General features: G+C 29.6%; 1 protein-coding gene across 3 annotated transcripts in view; it reads left to right on the forward strand.

The window, feature by feature from the left end:
• Positions 1 to 21,677, forward strand: part of LOC106692535 (sticks and stones) — a 77,859-nt gene extending 56,182 nt beyond the window's left edge. Inside the window, exons 2-17 of one of the 3 annotated variants that reach the window (XM_014438533.3) lie at positions 3,399 to 3,551; positions 9,807 to 9,992; positions 10,165 to 10,455; positions 10,931 to 11,230; positions 11,311 to 11,447; positions 11,530 to 11,683; positions 11,786 to 12,091; positions 13,108 to 13,380; positions 13,720 to 14,004; positions 14,085 to 14,257; positions 14,358 to 14,599; positions 14,683 to 14,858; positions 17,104 to 17,280; positions 18,550 to 18,719; positions 18,808 to 18,955; positions 19,202 to 21,677. In XM_014438533.3, coding sequence (XP_014294019.3) covers positions 3,399 to 3,551; positions 9,807 to 9,992; positions 10,165 to 10,455; positions 10,931 to 11,230; positions 11,311 to 11,447; positions 11,530 to 11,683; positions 11,786 to 12,091; positions 13,108 to 13,380; positions 13,720 to 14,004; positions 14,085 to 14,257; positions 14,358 to 14,599; positions 14,683 to 14,858; positions 17,104 to 17,280; positions 18,550 to 18,719; positions 18,808 to 18,955; positions 19,202 to 19,425 — 3,395 coding nt within the window. In that variant the 3' untranslated portion in view covers positions 19,426 to 21,677. Of the gene's footprint in view, positions 1 to 3,398; positions 3,552 to 9,806; positions 9,993 to 10,164; positions 10,456 to 10,930; positions 11,231 to 11,310; positions 11,448 to 11,529; positions 11,684 to 11,785; positions 12,092 to 13,107; positions 13,381 to 13,719; positions 14,005 to 14,084; positions 14,258 to 14,357; positions 14,600 to 14,682; positions 14,859 to 17,103; positions 17,281 to 17,326; positions 17,483 to 18,549; positions 18,720 to 18,807; positions 18,956 to 19,201 lie in introns of all 3 variants that reach the window. The other 2 variants (XM_014438535.3, XM_014438534.3) reach the window with 2 other exon arrangements.
• The last annotated feature ends 763 nt before the right edge of the window (positions 21,678 to 22,440 follow it).

Consider the following 22,440-nt stretch of genomic DNA (forward strand, 5'->3'; position numbering starts at 1 on the left):
TCTCTAAATAATGGTTGTTGTCCTTTTGTTTTTATAGCCCTGATGAAGACCTGGAAATCAGGTAGACACGTTGGCATAAATAAATATTTTTTTGTTTATTTATGTTGTTCCTTTGCTGACCGCACCCACCCCCCGACCATCTCCAATTTGTAATCTACGGTCAACTACACCTGATAATAGAAACTAGTTTTTGTTTTCTGCAAGAAAATTATTTTAATGAAATTATAAATCTTTAATTATTGATTGGGCAAGTCGCTTCAATGGCTTATATTAATTAAGGTTTGATTGTTTTGAATTTTACCTTAATATCACGTAAACGGTCAATGTTGCGATGACTTAAATAACTTATGAGTGAGCCTATTAACGATGAATTAATTACTAGACTAGTAATTAAAACAGGAATTTGATTTTGATTGTTAACCATGAAATCAATTTGGGAACATATTTAATGGTTCACCATACCAACCTCTAGCCATAAAAAAGGATTACCTATTTTTTACACCTTTAAGATACCATATTAAATATTTTATTTTATTTTTTTAGGTTGCTTTAATTGGTCGTAAATTTAAAAAGCGTTATTCTTATGAACTACTTATTTTGGCATAACATCATGTTATAAAATAAGTAATGTTATAACATTGATTACATTCATTATAGTTTATTTGTATTCATAAAACAATGACAAAAATATTTATATTTTCTCATTTATGAATTTACTATTATTTTTTACTACATAAAATTCTAATAAAGGATTTATATATGGTAATTTTTCATTTCATTGCCGAATGACAGACCAAGTTATTGAAATTCACTTTGTCAATTTCCATTTTTAGAATTATTATTAGCAAAAAAAAAAAATAAATGTTTTTTAACTTTATATGTTGTTAATGGAAGGCTGCAAACAACTTTGAACTGGTCCTGGCTTATTGCTAATATTGACAAACCTTATAACAACAGGGGACTGACTCCTGGCCTACATTCAGCCCATGTTGTTGAATAAATTACCATGCTCGCTTCAACTTTGAGCTTCAACATGTGGGCAATATTTAGCGCTTCTTTGATTCTCAGCTCTGCTTGCAAAGTGGGTTATTTAAAAATAGAAGACCATTTTGTGGCTTTATAATTACTAATTATTTAAAGAATCAAATGTAACTTTCAATTTTTCCTATATATCTTATATTTTAATAATCAGTTGTTCATAATGTATTATGTTTCACATGAGATCCCTATATTACAAAAAAAGGTACAAATCTGGTCCTTCGTACGATTACCGTAGCGATCTGGGAAGAACCTTAACAGGAGAAGATGAACTTATCAACAGTAAACTTCTTGTAGAGACTGGTCAGTCAATATCTCATGATATGAAGGCAAGGAGTTCAGTTGTGGCTCGAAACAATCCATCAGGACGCTTCTACAAAACAATGAACATTACTGTTGGCAAGAGACCATGTGGAAGGCCAAAAACCAGATGGATAGACAGAACAAAGATGCGAAAGGCCAGCTGTATAACAGTAGCCCAAGACAGGTAGACGTGGAGAAGGTCGGTTAGAGCTGCCTAAGACCTAAAAGGTCTATTGGGCCAACTGGAAAAAAAAAAAAAACATTATTAATTAGTAATAAATAGTAATTAATTAAATTAGTAGAATTTCAGCAGAAAATATTGTTGAAATGTTATATATATTTTAGAAATGTTTAATTCTATTTATTTTCTATAACATTTTCATCAGGTTGAACATAGTCTATTTTCCTAAATAATACTCATCTCGATTAATACAGTTTTATTGACTCTGTGATAGCTTTTAGGGTGACCTTGTGATACCAGTTCCCCGCCATGTCCTTGATAAAGAGATCAATCTCATTTTGTTACTCATGTCCGGAATATACACGGAAGATGTAGCAGACATAATCTGCCCGAAAATTCAAACAATTACAGTCCGTCACTCATAGTAACTCTGTAATCGAAAGGGGGTTTTGTCGGTTGCCTTTATAGCTGATAGAAACCACAATAAACGCAATCATCATCACCCTGCCTTCAGTCCAGCTTGATGCACAATTATATTATATGGCTGGAAGGCGATTCTGCTCCGATGAAGTAGTGAAAATGAGATTCATTCTTCAGAAATTCACCGAAAGAAGTAATTGTATAAAAAAAAAAGAAAAATGCAAAACCTACAAAATTATGTAAATATTTTAGAAAATATATGGGGTTGGATATTTTTTAAAAAATATGGGAGACTGTACATTTGGGGTTACCCTCCTATTTTCAGACAAATTGGTTTATGTCAAATTAATAACTAATATTTTATTGAAAACTCATGAACACGTTGATGACTTAAACAGTTGCTAGGCGCCTTGGTGTTCCCGAGCACATGCTCTTAAAGGGAAAGGGATTGATGACTCAAATGTTGAATGAATTAGTAAAATTTAAAATTACTTTAATATTTTCTTCGGCTATTTTATCTCTTGTTACTTATATGTTTAGGATACATATTCTTTGCCGACGGAACTCGTTGACCTAGCTCTACAAGGTGATAACATAACCTTACAACAACTCAGAATGTGAGGCGAACAAGGCCCTGATCCAGAAGAGAGTAGGATATAGGATAAAGTTAGTTAGGCAAATCCAGTGACCCAGCCCGTCGATCCTGAATAAAACAAATGCTACGTAACTGGAGAGTCTGGAATAAATTGGATATCCGCACCTCGTCTTCCCCTTACCCTTATGTTATCCATTCTTCTTTTATAGGCCTACAAGTTTATGGCTTATGTACATGTGAAAGAAAAAGTGTTTTCTGAATTTTTGTCATGTTTCTAGAAAGTTTTTTCCTGCTATGTGATGAATTAAGAGGCCTTGTAGTTCTCCTATCGCCTCAAAAAGTCATTATAGTTCAGTTTAATCAAAAAGAAAAGGTTGAATGGGTTTCCTGAGATATAGTCGACGTAGAATATTTTTTGAAACGCCACTTTTTGTCTTGTTGAATAAACTTGAAAATAGAAAAGTTTAATTCAGCTCTTTTTTTTTTTTTTAATTCAGAAGAGTATTTAATACATTCTCTTATAATCGACCAAGTCCTATTAAAGTACTAATGGAAAACCTGAGGAGATCACTACCAATTTTCGTCTAATACTTTCACTCAATATTTAGAATAAAAAGTTCCAATTTTCCATTTGATTTATTTTTCGGTTTCTTAGCAATAAACATATTCATCATTAAAAGTAATGACAGTATATTTCTATTATGTGGCTCCATATATTACAGTCTTTAGAGTTTTACTGTTTTTACAGTTCTCTGTCCACACAATTAGAATTATTAAACAATATTACTTATATGTATATATTAAAATACAGCTTTTTTTGTTTTTATATACATTTTTTAATTTAACTATTTTTTGTTACAGCGCCACCTTCTTCCATAGAGATGGTTGGACACCCGCCTAATTCAAAAATTGAAATAAAAGAAAATCAGGAATTTCAGCTGGAATGCTTGGTCAAGAATTCTAAGCCAGCAGCTAAAATCGTTTGGTTTAGGGGCAACGTTGAACTGAAGCTTGGTAAGTTTCCTTAATCTCTATTATAATAAGCAGTATGGAGGAAAATTGTTTAATGTTTTTTGTTTATTTTTATTTAATAGTTTTAAAAAATACGTTGAATCTTCACAGATTGAACAGTTTTTAATTGATTTGTTTAGAATTAAATTGATGTTTTATGCATATTGAACTTTAATAACGAAAGAATTAAAAATCTGCTGTTACAATAATGCTGTTAATCATTTATTGTATATTCATTCTATTTTCGTTTAAGGCCTTAACTTATATAACTTTCGGTGCAAACTGAAATTTGTAACACACATTTAAATGTACGTCTGTAGTCATCCTTATATGCATATGCTTTATACATGTGATTAAACTCTTTGGTACGAGACAAAAATCTGGGCTCATTCCCGCTCTTTGGGCAGCTCAAGCGCACTCCCCCTCCCCCCTTAGTATCGAATTAGCTGAAATTAGATAAGGAAATTGGATTCGTAAGGAGGACACGAATTGATCAATTGGTTTGAATTAATGTCCGAATTTCCTCATATCCAAATATTTTTTCGTGTTTTTGAAGTTGTACCTTCTCCCTCAAAATGGAATTACAAGATTAAAAGTTTGTATAGATTTAATGTAATTTGATGTGTGAATTAATTAATGTAATAAGTGCCTTTTGAATGTCTCTTCTTTTTTTCTCCCACTACCCACATTTTCGGTAGTTCTACGTCCTAACAAATACTCAATTTTTTTCTTTGCCTGCCATTCCATAACATTTGGTTCAAGTTGTTTCGCGCTTTTTAATAATAATTAATAAACAATTAAATTATTTTTTATTTTTCAACAGCTCACTTTTTCTTTTTTTTTAAATTCATTTCTAGGTGTATTAGTTTGCCCTTCATCTTCAAATGTCATATTGAATCTAGATAGTAGATATCTGTTTTGAATACAACACTCCTATGTTGGAATGATAAATCGGTCTTGATCTAAAATATGAAATATTTTTAGCCTGCCTCAGCATTTTTATTCCTTGCAGCCTTTCGTCCATCTTTTTTTTTTTTTTTTTTTTTTTTTTTTGCGGTCTGTAATAACTAGAGAAGAAGAAAAAAAAATAAAAAGACACCTGATAGAGAGAGAGAGGGGGGGGGAGAGAGGGAAAATACAGTAGAAATACATGAGCGAGAGATAAATAAAAAACGAAATCACGTACTTTTTTTCTCTTTCGTGTCCGGCCGTCGTTCTCTATAACTAAAATATTCCGGTTCCCGTAACTGGAACATTGTTAATAACAAATATATGTCAGTTATTTCGTGAATGGCTAATTACCATTATCACTCCATTCTGATGGTTTGCAAATTCAATTTTTTTTGTTATTAAGTTTAAACCGTTAGACTTTTCAATATTTTATGAAAATTCGGTGCAACCTATCTTATCAGAAAAATATCCCTTGTTGCATATCTATTATCTATGATAAATAGATTGTAATTGCAGTGTACTGAATACAGCTTGATAATATTAGTTTATTATCAGTATTAACAATATTAACCTAGCCATTCGTATTTTTATTGTTAATTTCTTGTCATATGCTTCGTTGTTAAGTTATTAAATGTAATTCCTCTTCGGCCTTTATGAAATATCTATCCTTAAACCCTTAATGGTTGAGGTTGACAATATCAAATTTGTTGGTACAGGGTGAAAATGTCTGGGAAGACTTTCCCTTATTTCCCTGGGGAACCTTTTTATACTGCCTATATTTCTGTATTTAAAAAAAAAAAATATATTTTTTTTATTACTCCTACTCCTTCTTAACCATAATGATAGTGGTATCCCTATTTAATTTTCCTAAAATATTTTGCTTCTTATCTTCTTTATTTGATACACAATTTATTAAATTATATAACCACCTGTTAGTAATTTAATATTTTAGTTTTAATACACAATTTTGTTTAAGTATTCAATATTTATAATTTTCTTAATTTTGAGGGTGTTAAATGTTGATCATAGTACATTTTTATTTAAATTAGAAAAATGTATGAACAATTTTAGGGGGTTGGTTTTAGATAAAACAAAAAATTAAAAATCCCCCGAAAAATAAAAACATAAAAATAAAATTATTTTGTGATAGATGTCAATGAAATGTATCACCAGGTAGGATGTCTTCCTAAAAAGTATAACCAAATGATTTTTTTTTTAACCAATTGTCTGTTATGATATATGAAAATGCTTCTTTTTAAAACAGAAATTAAGGCTCCTAAGTTCTAGGGGAAAAAAGTGATGAAAAAAAAACCTAATTTTTTTAGCAAAAAAAGTGGAAATCGTGTTCATTTAACTTGTTTGCGTGTATTTAATTTATTCATTTTTTTTTATTTTTATACATGGGTTGGAAAACTTAGGTAGATATACAAAAATAAATCAAAGTTATTCATAATTAGAGTTTATACAGAAAGGCACTCTTGGCACGGACTAGCATTTCTGTTTGTTGAAATGATTACATATATCAGCATTTTATGTTTGTTTTTCGCAATAATTAAATGAATATACAATAAGTGCTTAGGATAAGTATTATGTTTATTAGGTATATTCTAAAAATCGATTTTTTTTTTTTTTTACCCTACTAAATATTTGTCAAAGGAATATTTTATTAACTTCCTATTGCGGAAATCTCTTCATCTCATATATGTCATACTTTCTTTATGAATATTAAAATTGTCACTCCTGTTTGATTTATTAAACATTTACATTGATATCCTTCTGTACCAATTGATATATGAAATTAATTAGAAGCTTTTCGAAAGGGTACCAAGAGAGTTAATACAAAATTGACAGCATTATAGGTATCAACAGGTTTTCCCTATTTTTTATTAAAGAAAAATCGTAATATGTTTCTTAGTAGTCTCTAATCATTTTAAATAATCACAAAATGATGAATGCTTGGCTTATTTTTTATTTTGGTTTGTTTATTTTATGCTTACATTCCATAAAAAAATTAATCTCATTTTGAACAATATATAATAATATAAACTACGCCATTTATTAAAAAATTTAATTTAATATCATTCAAAATTTAATTATTATTCAAAAATATTTAATTATTATACCAGAAATATTTAAATGCTTTTTCTAATGGATAAATATTAATGAAATATTAATACTAAAATTAATGAATTAAATTAATTGTATTTATTTAGAAAGATCTTAGTTTGTGTGTTGTGACAATTTGGCTTATTTTGTTCGTTCCCTTCGTGGGTTTAATGGTATGTGTATGAGATACAAAATATATATTTAGTATAAGCAATAACAAATCTAAATATTACAAATACTTCAGTTAAAACATTACCTCATTACAAAATACTGCACACAGATTTATTTGTACATATATTTATTTATTTTTAATCTTTTAATACAAAAATTAGTTTTGTAATTAATTACTCAGTTAAAACATGCAATTTAGTTAAAATTGACCTAAATTGTTTTAGTTCCCTTGTGACATTATTACTAACGAGAGAGGAGTATTGCACTTAAACGGGTTCTTGTTGAGATAAGTAAGCGCTCTTAGAGGTGTTTCATTTGGTCCCACTTAGGTTTCAAGCCATTTACTTCCTAGGAGAAAAGATACTGTGTTATTTAAATAATTTATTAACTCGGTAAATATTAATTGGTAAGGGTAGAATGTAGGTCGCGTGTAATTAATAGGGCTTTAGTCTCTGTAATAATTTATTCTAATTGGGTCTTTAACACTCTTAATTTTCTAATTCCTCGCCTCATATTGTGTTTAATTAATATAATTGCGGAAAATTAGATGATTTACGTTACGATGTGGTATCGTCTTGCGTTCTTGGATCGAAGCTAAGTACATCAATTTATTAAAAGCATCTAAGATTGTCTCTTATGTCAGGATCAAGAATTATCAACTAGTTTGTAAACTTAAAAATGATTCAATTTACTCTTTTTTTTCCAAAACCATTTCCTAATTTATCGCAAAAATTTTTCTTTTTCTGTTTTAAGAAATTGTGATTTTTTAAAGATATTTTAAAAAGTATAAGTTTAGTAAAATATTACGTGAAAAGTATTATAATAAACACATTTTTAAAATGTGTTAATGAAAAATTAGGTAGAAAATAATTCATACAATAATGCACAATTCTTAATGATTTTGTTGGCCAAGTTTTTAAATTCCAGTTCAACTCTGGTTGATGACGTGATAAATAAATTGAAGTGAGGATTCGGGAGCAAATAAAAGGTATTTATTTTTATCACATGAATGTTGGAGAAAGCGTGGTCACACATTAGCTGAACCTAACTAAGAAGAATACTATAGTCTAAAATTTTGAACTTCAGGGAAAATTTCCCGAAGACAAGAACTTCCAGCTCAACCTCTTTTAATCGTTTGCGGACTTCCATTATCGGGATAGTATTTTTGTTACTTATATCAAGAATAAACGAGAGATTTACAGAAATATAGGATGGGGCGAATAACTTTATGGAAATCCTTTTTTTTTTAAGAGGTTCCTAAGTTTAGAGACTTATAATCAACTTTGAATAATAGGAATCAAATATGGTTCTGTTTTTCTTAGTCTCTTTAGGTTAATGTTATAAATAATTTAGTATTCCCACTTATGCTTTAAAAAAAAAAAAATGAACCATAAAAAAAATTATCTTAAAATTAAGTTAGGCATTAAAAAAAGATACTAAATCGATTAATATTCCTCGATCATTCATAGTTTAAGAAACATCAAAATTTGTCTGTCGGTATATTGAAAATGCTCTTTTATTTTTTTTTTTTTTTTAATGAGCGTATGCAGTTGAGGCGTAGTATTCCCCGACCAAGAATTATTGCTGTTATTTCTAATTCTTGCTTTATTATCCCCCTTATATTTTCTTTATCATTTTTATTGTTTTTTCTTGGTACAATCGCAAACTGGACTTGTAGCCCTATATATCATTATGCCGAGGGCCCATGATTCGGAAGCACAGGTCCTCCAATATATCAGGAGTATTGACCCGCCAGAGGAGGACAGATTTATGTTGTGACTGTCCTAGGCATTTAGGGACACTCGAATGTGAAATAATATATAGTGCCTTGTCCCCTTGCTGTATTAGTATGTACTGGTCGGTACTATAAATATTACCCTTAATTTATAATGGAAGCTGTGGCTGATCCGTCAATGGGCCGCCATGTTTTTGATTCGCGTCTCTAGATACTGAATTTATATATTGGATTCATATTTTATTGAAAATTTACTACGTTTTAAAAAATCATCCTTTAAATACACGTGCCATAAATGTTATTGCAAAAAGGAAACTAAACTAAGCGTTGTACAACATTGAAGTATTAAATACGAAAAAATGCATATATGTATTTTCTTTTTCGATCTGTTGCATGCATGATTTTAAAGATTTCTGTCACCCGAAACTATTGTTGATCCGAAGTTATGATAAGTATTATTTTTTCAAAACTATTGGTTGTTTCAATATGATTTAGCGCCCCTATTAAAGTGTAGCTCAAGCCGGGTATCCTGTTTGTTCACTTCGCCCCACGTTAATTGAATCAGTAGTCAACATGAAGCAACCTGTTTTAGTAATAAATTAAAAAATAGAGAATCTTTACAATTTTCAGTCAGATTACAATGGATGATCAGATTTCATGGAGTAATATTTTAGATTTTTATAGAAAAATAGTGAAAAAATTCCCTGTCGTACTTTCTCCGCTTATGTGCATTAGAATTTATTTAGATGGCTATCGTTATAATCGAGATTGTATTTTAAGATTCTTATTAATAATTCACCCTCGAATTTTCTTTCACATCATTTCTGTACTAAAACGGCTTCATCACATATGTCCCGTCATTGGGTTCTCGATTACTTAAAATTACATTGGTAATTTAATTTTAATTTATATAATATATGATCGAATAGTATCTGGGTCATATCACGAAATACTCCTTAAAACGTTATAGTCGGTATTTATTTTTTTCGAGGTTATTAAGCTTGAATTATAACTACTTCTCAACAGTTCAATGGCTATTACTTCTACTCCTAGCTAACCATTTCAACTGCAAGTTGAATACCTATTGTGCATTCTTATCAAGTACACTTAAGACCCTTTATAAGTTTAACTTTCTTTCATTCTTAATTATAAGCAGACACATAATTATGTATGCAACAAATTATTATGTATACAACAAATTTCTCTATTGAGAATATTATACCAATCTTTTGAGTTACATAATTTTATTTATCTATTAATTTAAAAGATTAATGGTTATTTTATTGTCTTTTTAGATAAACGGGAGGATAAAGTAGTGGTGGTAGACCCCTCTAAAAAGGTTAAAAGATATGATGTTTCTAGTAAGATAACTTTACAACCTACTGCAGAAGATGACTTTGCTGATTACACTTGTGAAGCTAGGCATGAAGCTCTGCATTCAGATATGCCTCTGAGAGTTACTGTCCAGCTTAGTGTATTGTGTAAGTTACAAAACCTATCAATAAATCTTTAATTAAGTTTATACTTGTATTATTTTCCAAAAAGTTCATTTAATTGTATATTAAATATTACAAAATGGCTTTATAAATTATAATTAATTTTTAATGTTTAAATAATAAATAATATCAATAATTATTATTTTCATTTTTACAGATCCACCTGGACTTCCTTATATTGACGGATATACAGAAGGTGAAACAATTAGACGTGGGCAAAACGTGGAGTTAGTTTGCAGGTCTCGTGGTGGTAATCCTCCTGCTCAACTGATTTGGTACAAGAACAGCGAACAGATCAGAATGGCCTACAGGACCTCTGGCAGACTGTCTGAAAATATTTATTCTTTTACTGCAGATGCTAATGACAATAAAGCTAAATATCGATGTGAAGCTTCTAATATTATGAGTAAATCGCCTTTGAAAGCTGAGGTGGATCTAACTGTATTATGTGAGTAGCTTATGTATTATTTTAAATTATATAAGACTTCACCCCAATTACATTGTTTAAAAAAACACTGTCACTTTCATAAAATAAATGTATGATATTCAATGTTACCATTACTTTTTAATCCAAATTATTTCAAAGACTAAATTTCATTTTCCATTGAAAAAAATTTTTTTTGAAACCTTGATTAAGCTATCCAACAGATAATTTAAGAACTTTTTATTTAATGTTTTCCACTATGGTTCTATTTTCGATGTGTGCCTATTGTTTCTAAATTGCTTAAGAAAGAAGCTTAACAAATAATACCTGGCAAGTATTAGTCCATAAGTCTAGGCAGGTTTTAGTATTGTCTTTTAAATTAATACTTTGTTTTCAGTTGAAGTGATAGTGAAATTTTGAATAGTGATGTTATGAACTTGATACTAAATTAGCTTAAATCACACTGCTAACTTTTGATTTTTTTTTTTTTTTTTTGCAGTTGCTCCTACACAGGTCACTATTTCTGGCCCCACTGAGGCAAGGGTTGGAGACACTGTACCTTTGACTTGCACGACTGCCAGCAGTAACCCTCCTGCCGATATCAAGTGGATGGTCAATGGTAGGCAAGTCAGGAATGCTACACAGCACACCATCCCAGCTCCTGAAGGGGGATGGTTCACCACCTCCAACACTACTGCCGTCATAGGTCCAAATCAGAAGTCACTCGTTGTTATCTGTCACGGATTGAACAAGCAATTAACTGAAAATATTGTCAGCACTCACACCATCAATGTCTTATGTAAAATATTTGTTTATTTTATCACATTTTGGTTGAATTTGTTTACCTAAATTGGCTAATCTCAATTTTCATGGGTTTAGATCCCCCTGGTCAGCCGATTCTTACAGGATATACAAAAGGGATTCACATTGCTGCTGGGACTTTACAGAAAATATCATGTATTTCTTCTGGAGGGAATCCTCTGGCTACTCTGACATGGTATAAAAATGACAAGAAGGTTAGTTTGTTCTAACATATTTAATTTTGTTTGATGAAATAAGTACATATCTAATTGTGATTTTTAATTTTTTTTTTTTTAGATTAATTCAGTCTCAAAAACAAATGACAGGTCTGTATCTGCAGAAGTAACTATCCTTGCAAATGTAACTGATAATGAAGCTGTTTATAAATGTGAAGCTTCTAACCCAGCTACTGAGATTCCTTTAATTGAAAGAGTTCAGCTAAGTGTGCATTGTAAGTATTTGAAATTACCTTAATTAAGTTTAAGGAAAAAGGAAGAAAAATTGATGCAATTAGTTGTGATGATTGTGGTAATAATAAATCATACTTTTACAGTCCCTCCAGAACATGTTAAGATTAAAAAAGAACCAGAAGAACTTCGAGCTGGTACTATAGCCACCCTCACCTGTGATGCAAGCTCTTCGAATCCTCCTTCCGAGATGTCTTGGTGGCGAGAAGGAATCTCTGTAACTGAAGGAATCTCTAACTCCAGTAAGCCTGGACTCCATGGTGGTACTGTGTCATCCATTCAGCTGAAATTGAACATAACTCCGGAAATTGATGGTGATGTGTACACCTGTCAAGCTGCAAATACTGTATTACAAAGGAGTGTCCATGATGCAATAACAATGTCTGTTTTATGTAAGTTCCTTCAGCTTTAAGTGGCTAAAGTATTCTCTGTTTTTTATTTTATTTGTTTTACTTATCAAAATGTATTTCAAAATCTCCAAATATTCTTTTATAATTTAGGCAGTATATTAAATTAAAATACATATTCTATACTTGTTTTAATTTTGATATATATATAAATCTTGATATTTTGCCATCTATTTTTGGTTAGCTTACTAACAACAGTGAAGAACTTAAACTAATCTTTTTAAACTGTAAATACATTCTATTTATTAAAATAACTAATTTGAGCATAATTAAAATGTAAACAGTTAATTTGGTTACTAATAGTCCATAATATTGAAGGGAGTGGTTGAATAAAAAATCACTCTTACATTTGATTGTTCAGAAAATTTCATTGGCTTGAATTTTTTATCATTATTACTTTCTAGTTCTATAAAATTTGTTTTGCTTTACCTTTGAAAGTAATTCTTAATAAAATATTACCTTTAGTTTGCTTTTTCTTATTACTGTTCCACTTAGTGATAGAAAAAAATATTTAATCAACCATCATACTTACCAATATTTTCTGTGTATATATAAGAATTTGTTCTAATAATTATTATTGAAAACTGCATACAACATCATAGTATATGAGAAACATTAAAAGTCTTATTATTGTACATTGTTTATGCATACAGTATTCCCTGCTGTACTAAGCACTCAGTTTGAGTAATGTTTTGTTTGTCATTCTTTGGTTTATTTAGTACTCTTGAAGACATGGAGCAAGAAAGACATTAGTGAACTAGGTAGAGCAATTTTGTATAAAGTATTATCATTTCATTTTAAACTGCTCTCTCCCATCTAAATCCTCTCTAAATTATAATTCAGATGTTAATGGCATTGAATTTTATTTTTTGTATTTATAAATTTTACTCTTCAATAAGGATATTAGATTAGTAGAAAAGCATACAAATTGTAAGTTCATTCAATTTTTTGAAATGATTTAATTTTATTCCCATAATATTTTTTTTTCTTTTATTTTTTAGATAAACCAGTATTCAGTGAAGTTGGTGAGACTGAAGTAAGCGGAATAGAGGGTGAAAACCTACTGCTGGGATCCCAAGCAGTTGGTCACCCCTCGGCACTCACCTACACTTGGACTAAAGACAGAGCTCCTCTATCTTCCAATAAAGACATCCATGTTGAAGGACCCTTTATTAACTTCACTCGGTTGCATAGAACATTCACTGGAGTCTATACTTGTGAAGCTGTTAATTCTGAAGGCTCTACTACTGTTACTTTCAATCTCACTGTTTTCTGTTAGTATCTTACATCTACCCTCATTTGTACATACATTACATCTACCCACTATTGTAGTAATCATACATTATTTTTATTTTTCATACATGTTAATGCTGTTAAACAATATGGCAACTACATCTGGCAGGATACTGTTATTTTCTTCTCTTATTTTAATCATTATGGTTTGCTTAAAAAATAAATATAAATATTTTTTTCTTTCATCTTTCAGACTATGTAAGATTATTATCACTTTTATTCCATAATAGATAAGATAACAATTGTATTATATATACACTTAAAATCAGTAGTTATTTTTTGACACTCTAAAACTAAGAGACTATTTTTTTCTGTTTTAGATGGTGGTAGCATTGTTGGTACGAGCCATGGTGTTTCAGTGTCACCTAAGGAAGATGCTCAGCTTTGGTGTAGGTTTGATGGTTCTCCTTTGTCACAGGAACATGTTACATGGCATAGGGATGACTTTCCTGAAATGAGCCAAAGAACGGCAATAACATGGCAAAACAATACTTCCTTTTTGACCATACATGAAGCTAAGAAAGAAGATATAGGCCATTTTCAATGTACTATTAATAACGGTTATGGGAATGAGACTTCAAAGAATGTTTTTCTCATTGTCAAACGTAAGATTAATTACAAATTGAATTACTTTATTAAAGTGATAATGTAGAAGAAAATAATTATAATATATTTCCATTTGTAGATAAACCAGAAATGGACCTCTCCCCTAACTTGCTCAAATCTGCTAGTAATAATGGTGAAACTGGAAGACTTGTATGCAGGGTATCTGCTGCACCAGCTGTAAATTTTACATGGTCTCGAGGAAGTTCAATTATTACTACTGATCATCATAAATATCTTATTGATTACAAACAGGTATTAATGAAATTTTGTAAACTAGGATTCACAATTTCAATGATATTTTAAGAATATATAATAGTTAATTTATTATTATTTTTCTTTTTTTTTTTTTTAGATTGATGATGTTCATTATGAGTCTATTGTACTCATTCGAAACATTGAGCAGTCAGATTATGGTAGATACGAATGTATCGCTCGTAACTATCTTGGATTTTCAACCAACACGGTCGTACTAGCTTTAACAAACGCTCCAGACCCCCCTTCTAATCTTCAGGTATATAATGTCAGCCATGATTCTTTGACACTTGGTTGGGAACCTGGATTTGATGGTGGTCTTCCTGCATCATACAGACTGAGGTTTGTGTTGTAAAAAGTATAATTAAGAAAACTTTTTGTTTTATTGCTTTTTATCCATAGCTAATTATTCAATACAATTCCAGGTACAGGCCTGTTAACATTCCTGGAGCTACTTACAAGTATGAGGACACAGGAAATGTTACAAAATATATGGTGACAGGTCTTGAGCTGGGAACGGAGTATGTGTTCAGTATTCAAGCTTTGAACAGGCTAGGCTCTAGCAGATATCTTGCTGACACCTTAAAGGCAACAACTTCAAGTCAGTATCATTTTTTTTTTTTTAATTAGTTTGGAGCTTATTGTTTTTAAATGCACTGTAGTCAACAAGACCACAATTTTACTTCACGCTCTAGTTTGTTTATATTTCATTAATTAATTAAAAACAATATATTGTTTGTATATATAATTTTTAAATCAGCATGTTCACTAAAAAATCTCATAAATCTTGAACGTTTTTTAATTTTTTGGTTAGTGAAATAATATAAAAGAACAAGAAATAAATAAAACAAGAAATTAAGTTATACCAACTTCTATTTTTATTCTACACTTAAAGTTAAGGAATGTTCGGAATTTGGTTGAAATGTAGTAAAGTAATTTAAGTGTGATGTAACTAACGGTATCTTGTAAGATAGTTGATTCTCAATCTGTTACTTCTATATAAATATCTGTATCCGTAAATAAAATAATTTAAATATTAAAAAACAAATCAAAATTTACATTCTTTTTATGGAAGAATTCCATGAAGAAATTCCAACTTAAATGGGACAGATAAAAACAAATCAAATTAAATTAAGCTATTATTTTTTTTTTTTTTATATACCCTTTCTTTTCTTTTTTAATATTTTTTTTTATTATATATTTAGAATAACGAATAACAAATCAATAAATACATTTTTATTCTAATTATTACTAAGTAGGTTTGAAATATCAGTATTTGATATGAAGTATCAATATTAAAAGTTTACCTTTTTACAATTTTTTTTATGCACAGTAGATTTACTTACTGTACGCCCTACTTTGAAAGCACAGTTTTTCAAATTTAAGTTTTGTATATATTTAAAAACTTGAGTGACTAAGTTAAAATTTAGATATAAGTTGTTATCAGCTGATTCACAAGTTGTATTTTCTAGAAAAAGCCTAGTTATTTTTAGTTTTAAACATGCAGTATATTGATTACTGTGTAAATTATTTATTGTTTGAACATTTTGATTTAATAGAGGCATTAGAGAAATTCTTTCTTTGAGATATAAAGTGTGATCAAATATACATATCTATTTAACTTATACTTTGATCTCATGATAAATATTTATACTATCCTCAAAAAGATTTTTTTTTTAAATGACAAAATTGGCAAAGAACTAATTTTCAATACCCTAAATGACTAAAGTAAAGACTGTGATTAATAGTACATTATAATGTTAGGTTTTTTCTATACAACTTGATGAATTTACCTAGCACACCATTAGTAATACAACAGTTAATTTAATAATATTTACTATATTTTAATGTTTAATCTTGTATTTCTATTGCCAACACATTTGACCCTCAATCCTTTACCCTGCACCTAAGCACTCTCCTCAATAATCCTGCATGGAAACGTAAATCTTGTTGTGAAGTGGGCTCTATGATTGCATGATATGATGGTAGTTTGCATGTATCTCTTATTGTTTTTTAATTATAAAAAGTTTGTTTATGATTTGTTTTAATTTAAGTTTTCAATATCTTAACTTGAACAATAATTTAATTTTAACTAAAATAATCTATATTAATTAATACCATACATCTAATATTAAAGGAATTATTTTTTTACATACTAATATGAAATTATTAATGTTTAACAAGTTGTATGTTTGTTATCAATATTCTTCCATCTCGCTCGGAAAGAAATTCTTCATTCAAAACTATCTTAGTGTTACATAAGTATTTTTAATAAAGTAATTTATTAGGGTCAATTAGGTCTATTATATAGTACATACAGATTAAAAAGAATATTAAATACTATAATTTCTGACATAGCTAAGCTATCACTCTGTGGTAAAGTTTTAGTATTTTTTCTCCGTTTCATTGTACATGGAATAGATCAATTACCTTCCAAGTCTTACACAAGGCTTAAAATTTCTGTGACTATTATTTTTATGTAACGTACTTAAAAAACAACAGTATATCTATTTTAATTAATTGAGCTAAAGGTCGATGATATTTTTATTGTTCAATTAAAAACAGTCAAAAATAAAATTAATTGAGTATATCAATAATATTTTGAAATAATAATGGCTCATAATAAAACATTAAAATCATTCATTAACAAATGTAGTTTATAAAATTGAATAGTGGTTTCTGATGTTATTAGAATCGATTCAAGAATTTTATAATTTAATCAGATGAAAATTAAAAATACCTATACTGGAAAGTTAGGTTCCCTGTAGTTTTTGAATAGATTATGAGAGATGGTAGAATATAAAAGCTAAATGTGACTAACATTGTCTGGTGTCGGCAATGACCAGGTGTGGCTCCCCCATCCCTGCCAAGTCGTGGGGGAGGATCAACAAGGAGTACTTCTGGCTTCATTCTCATCCTTTGCTTTATCCTCGGTGTTGTCCTCCTACTTCTGAACCTACTCCTAGTGGGCTGTTGCCTCCGAAGGAGGAAGGCCCGCCTTGCTGCTGCTAAGAGAGTCACAGGTGAGTGCAAAGTTATTAAACATGCATTTTTGTGTGAATATTTCAGAACTGCCTGAACCTCAGTTCGATGCTGCTGATATTCCTCTCATCATAATAATGGCTGTTGTATCGACAGCAGCCACACTTCTTATCATCAATATCATTGTAATTGCTTTCTTTTACTACAGAAAGAGGCGGCATAGAGATCAGGTTCATCATGAAGGTAAAACTTTAGACAAATATGTGCTATTTGTTTCAATATTCATTTCATTTAGATTCATAGTTTCATCCTCCACATTATCAAGAACAATTAAATCAACTTAAAATTTATTAATAAAATCAATATTGATATTAATTTATTATTAGACTTCTTACTTTTTCCTCTTCATTTAGGGATAATTATTTTTATAATAATATGTATATGATTTTTTTTGTTATATTAATGTGCAAATTAAAAACTTTAAAATTTTGGGTTAAAAATTAGCATAATATCCTATAGAGTGTGGCAGGCGATATAAAATTTTCTAGTTTTCTTCTATTAAAATGTTTTGTAAGTGTAATCTTTTTGGCTGCCCTAAATGGTACTTATATAATTTATAGCAAATTTGTAACTTTTAAAACTATTCAACTACATAATATTTTAATGCAAGATGTGAGTTCCTTATTGACTACTAATTGCAAATAATGGGTTTTTATTGTAATATGTTTTTCTAAAGAAAACTATTACATCTCCAATTCTCTCTAATCCACTTTATTCTTCTCATAATATATTTATGATTTAAAAAGAATTTGTCAGCACTTACTTGAAATCCTTCCTATCAAACCAAAGGAAGTCAATGTAAATAGTATATTTCTACATTTTTTCAATTTCTGTGTCCAACTTCTATGTATGTGGGAATGAACTGCAAAACTACTAAATTATTTTTTTAGTGAATGATCCCTTTCTTTAATTTTTTTATATCTAAAAATCAATAGGAATTGCAAAACCACTTACATCATGAAAAATGGAATTAAAGAGTGAACTGTGAACTGTGAACAACACTCCTTCATATAGTTTCACTTTCCCTCCTCAAAGGTCCTTACCAACATATATTACATACATGTTGACTATATAGTACATATGAAAGAATATTAAAATAAAAAAATGATTTGTTAATTGTGTTTCATTAGGGTTTTGAAAGATAAAAAGAATATATATATATATGTGTGTGTGTGTGTGTGTGTGTTAGTCATGTTTTTATTTATACATATGTTATTGGGCTTCATTTACAAAATGAAATGTCTTTTCAGGTAGCAGCGATCAAGGTAGTAACAAAAACCCACCTATGGAAATGTACGCACCAAGCAGTTATAATGAAACAGTGACTGGTGAAACTTTAAGCTCAGTTTCGGAGAAAAGTGAGAGTTATTCAGATCAGCAAGACTACAATGTGAGTGAGGCAGCCTTGACTTATATATATGTAAATGTTTAATACCATTTTTTATTTATTTTCTTATATTTTTATTGCTATTCAGTTACTAATTTACGCCTATCTTCTAATTGTTTAGGATGATGCTCGGAAACCTGCTGCAAGCACTTATCTTATAGATCAGAGTGATTACCCATTCCAGTATACTGGGTATGATATTCAGCCACAGATCAAAGATGTTGAGCCTATTGCACTCCATAGAACACCATATAATAATCAAAATGGAGGTAATCATTGTATTAATATTCTTTAATTTATCTATGAGTTCTATTAAATTGACATTCAATGTTAATTTCAAATTTAATAATATTTTTGCTGCAACAGGTTATTTAAGATAGCAGTTATGTGACTTTAACTGTTATAGGACCCTTATAAGTAGAAAAAAAACTATTTAGTATAACATTTATTAATCCACCTTCTGTGATACAATTCAGGTTGCTTCATGAATATTAATTAATATACTTGTGTTTCAGGATTAGGAGTGCCCCCTATGGATAATTACTACACAGTCAGCCCAGACCCGAGGTACGTTGCCTACCCCCCACCACTCCAGTTTGCTCAGCCCCCTCTGCCAGTGCCTGCTAACACGAGGCAGGTCCCTCCTGATGTTACTGTCCTCTCTGCTCCTCCGCTCCTGTCTACCTTCAACTACAGCCCAGCATCACACCTGGTAGAGCCAGATTCTCACCTCGTGTGACTCTAACTCCCCAGGCAGGTCTTTCAGGCATATAGATCTACCCCAGTCTGAAGTCGACCCCTGCCTCTAAATTGCGACTCTACCTGGGCGTTCTGAACGCCTCGGTAGAAAGAGAAAGAGAACTAGGATTATAAAGGATTGGGAGTGACCTGTAAAGCTGTTCTAGACTTTCTGGGGTTGAGAGCCTAGTCGTTATGTGAATTCGTACCAAAGTGTGTACATAGTGGTTCAGTGATTGTATATTGTAAAAATAAACATTCGAGTATGTTTTAAATCAGCTCAACTTCAATTTTATTAGTGTTAAGTAAATATCTGATATTTATTCGATTGGCATATTTAAATGTTACATGTGAAAAAATAATATACAGGGATTCCCTTGATGTGCCAAAGATTATGTATATTTTTTGTTTTGTTTGTTTTCTTATTACTGCATAATAAAATATTTAATTCAGTGCCAAAATAATGGCACTTGGACCAAATTTCTGAGTAGATTTCTTGGGGATTTCTGTATATTTTTATTAGTAAAGAAAATTAAATGTACATCAAAAGTAAAATAAAAAAAAAGAAAAAAAAATAACTGTTAAAAATACTCATCATGTGATTAATGTTCAGTGTAAATGTTTTTGATCTCATTATGTTTTGTATCTTAAAATATGTTTGTAAATAAATTAATTCGTCCGTGTTAACAAAAATTTAGAAAACATAATTGTTACTCTGGCTATCTGTTAATCAGTGTATAAAACTTCATAAAAATAATAAGAAGACGAATTTGTATAGTTGTAATAATTGTGGATTTTTCCACTTTTAAATGTCAATAGATATAAATGCCCTTTGATGATATGTATTTATGTAAATATTCTTGTATTATGGGAAGCTGGAATTGTTTCACTGGGACGGCCTATAGAAGTTATTGCTTTTATTTTTGACAGCTCTTTGTGAATACTGATTTAACTTACGTTATTGAGCCTGTTCTCAGAAGTATAATAATAGTTTAGCTCAAAAGAAATTTAAAACTGTGTATAAAAGAGATTATCCAAATGTCCTTTTCTTATATACTTACAGGCTATAGTGAAGTGTTGAAAGGCTGCATTAAGCCTTTAGAGATCTGATGTCTGATTCATAAAGGTTCAAATTATTGACTTTAAAATATTTTGTTAAATGAGCATTCTTTTTAATATGGTTTTAAATGTTGTACATAATGATAGAATATAAATCTTAGAAATCCTTTATGTTTTGTTTGATGATTGTGCTTCACAAAAATAAATCAATATATTTTTCTAAAAATATATTTAATAAATGATTAAACTATTTGTAAATAATAATAGATTTGTATCTTTGTTCATCCTTGATAATAATTATTCAAAATTGTGTTATTAAGCGGTGGAACAGTTCTTTATTTCCTGTTTATGATTGAGGCCTTTTTATACTTTTGTAAAATATATATTTGATTCATTACTTCCTTTGGTGATTGTATTGATGTTTAAAGTTCCACTGTTTCTGTAATTGTTTAAGTACGTTAAAGAATAATTATGACAATTATAGAAAGTGTAAGTCTCCTGATAATGCATGATGGAAGTAAATATATTTAAAAAATAAATGTAACATAGCTGTACCCTGTAGAATATTGTAATATAATCCTATATTTTAAGCCAAAATGTGACTTTTAATACATTCGTATATATATTGTTTTAAGATGTTTACATTGTTGATATTTTCAAAAAAAGAAAAAAAAAGGGAGCTTTATCCTGTATACTAAAACAATTTAAAGTAACTAATTAATAATTATGTGGCTAAATAGTTGAATGATTACACTTCAATTTTTACTCAGAAAGAAAGCGCCTTTTAAGGTTGTATGTTGTTTATGCAGGGTGACATATTCATGGCATCTATTTTATTCTATCTTTCTGTTGGTAGGATTTCTTTCTTTTTTTTTTTTATTTGTATTGTTTTCTTATGTGATTGTATATTAGCCATTTGTACAGATTAGGTTTTACAAATACATACAATCTTAAAATGTTAGCATTTAAAAAAAAAATTATGTACTGATAAAAGTTACTGAAGTATTACAATAAGTAACATTATGTTTGTAAAATTTATGCTAAATGTTTACTACATCGGTATGTGCTATAAACTGAAATTTTTAATTTTTTATTCCTTTAAATGTTTCCCTCCCGACCGACATCAAATGCATATAATAGTAGTTGATTACATGTTCAGATTGTAATAATTTCCTTGAATGCTTTAATAAAGTGTTTCAAATCTAATTTTCTTTTTTTTTTTAATAACCTATGATAATCAGATTATACAAAAATGTATTTATTTTTATATTTGTTCCCTTAATTTTTTTTTCTTTAGAGGGGCGAAAAGTTTTCATTTGAGGAATTTGTTTGTTTCAGTACCTGAAGTCTCATTGAAAAATTCTTTGTTGCCTATTTATATAATAACTATGTGTGCATGTGTGTATACAGGGCGCATCAGGGTTGACAGACCATAAGCCAGGAGATGATTCTATACCTGACTTGCAATAAGAAAGTTCGTATAAACTATGGTCGCATTCCAAACAGAAAAGTAGAAAATTTAAGTTTAGTGTTTTTTTAAGCGTCTCATTAGTTTGTTCAGAAAGTGATCTCTCAAAAACCATTCAAAATAACTAAGTTCCAATTGTACCATCATAAAGTAGATAAAATTCCCTTTAAGAAATATGGTTTAGTTTAACTAAATGAATGTTGTTGAGAGTGAAAGGTTTTATTTTTATTTTATAAATTACTTTACTTGTAAATGTTTTTCTCAGCCCCTTGTTGGGCAAAAGATAATCTACTATAACATTTTCACATATTTATTATGTTTAAATGTCTATAGTGAAGTTGGGATTCCTTTAATATTGGTCTAGATTTGGCTCGAGTTACCAAAATAGGCTGGTGTGTAATCGTTTTTTGGCGTTAATAAATTTCTTTTTTGAAGAATTAATAGTAGGTCTCAAAAGACACTACTAAGTTCATATGAACTTGTTCTGAT

Source organism: Halyomorpha halys, unplaced genomic scaffold, assembly GCF_000696795.3.
Source record: "Halyomorpha halys isolate HHAL.00 unplaced genomic scaffold, Hhal_1.1 Scaffold59.1, whole genome shotgun sequence".
NCBI lineage: Eukaryota > Metazoa > Arthropoda > Insecta > Hemiptera > Pentatomidae > Halyomorpha > Halyomorpha halys.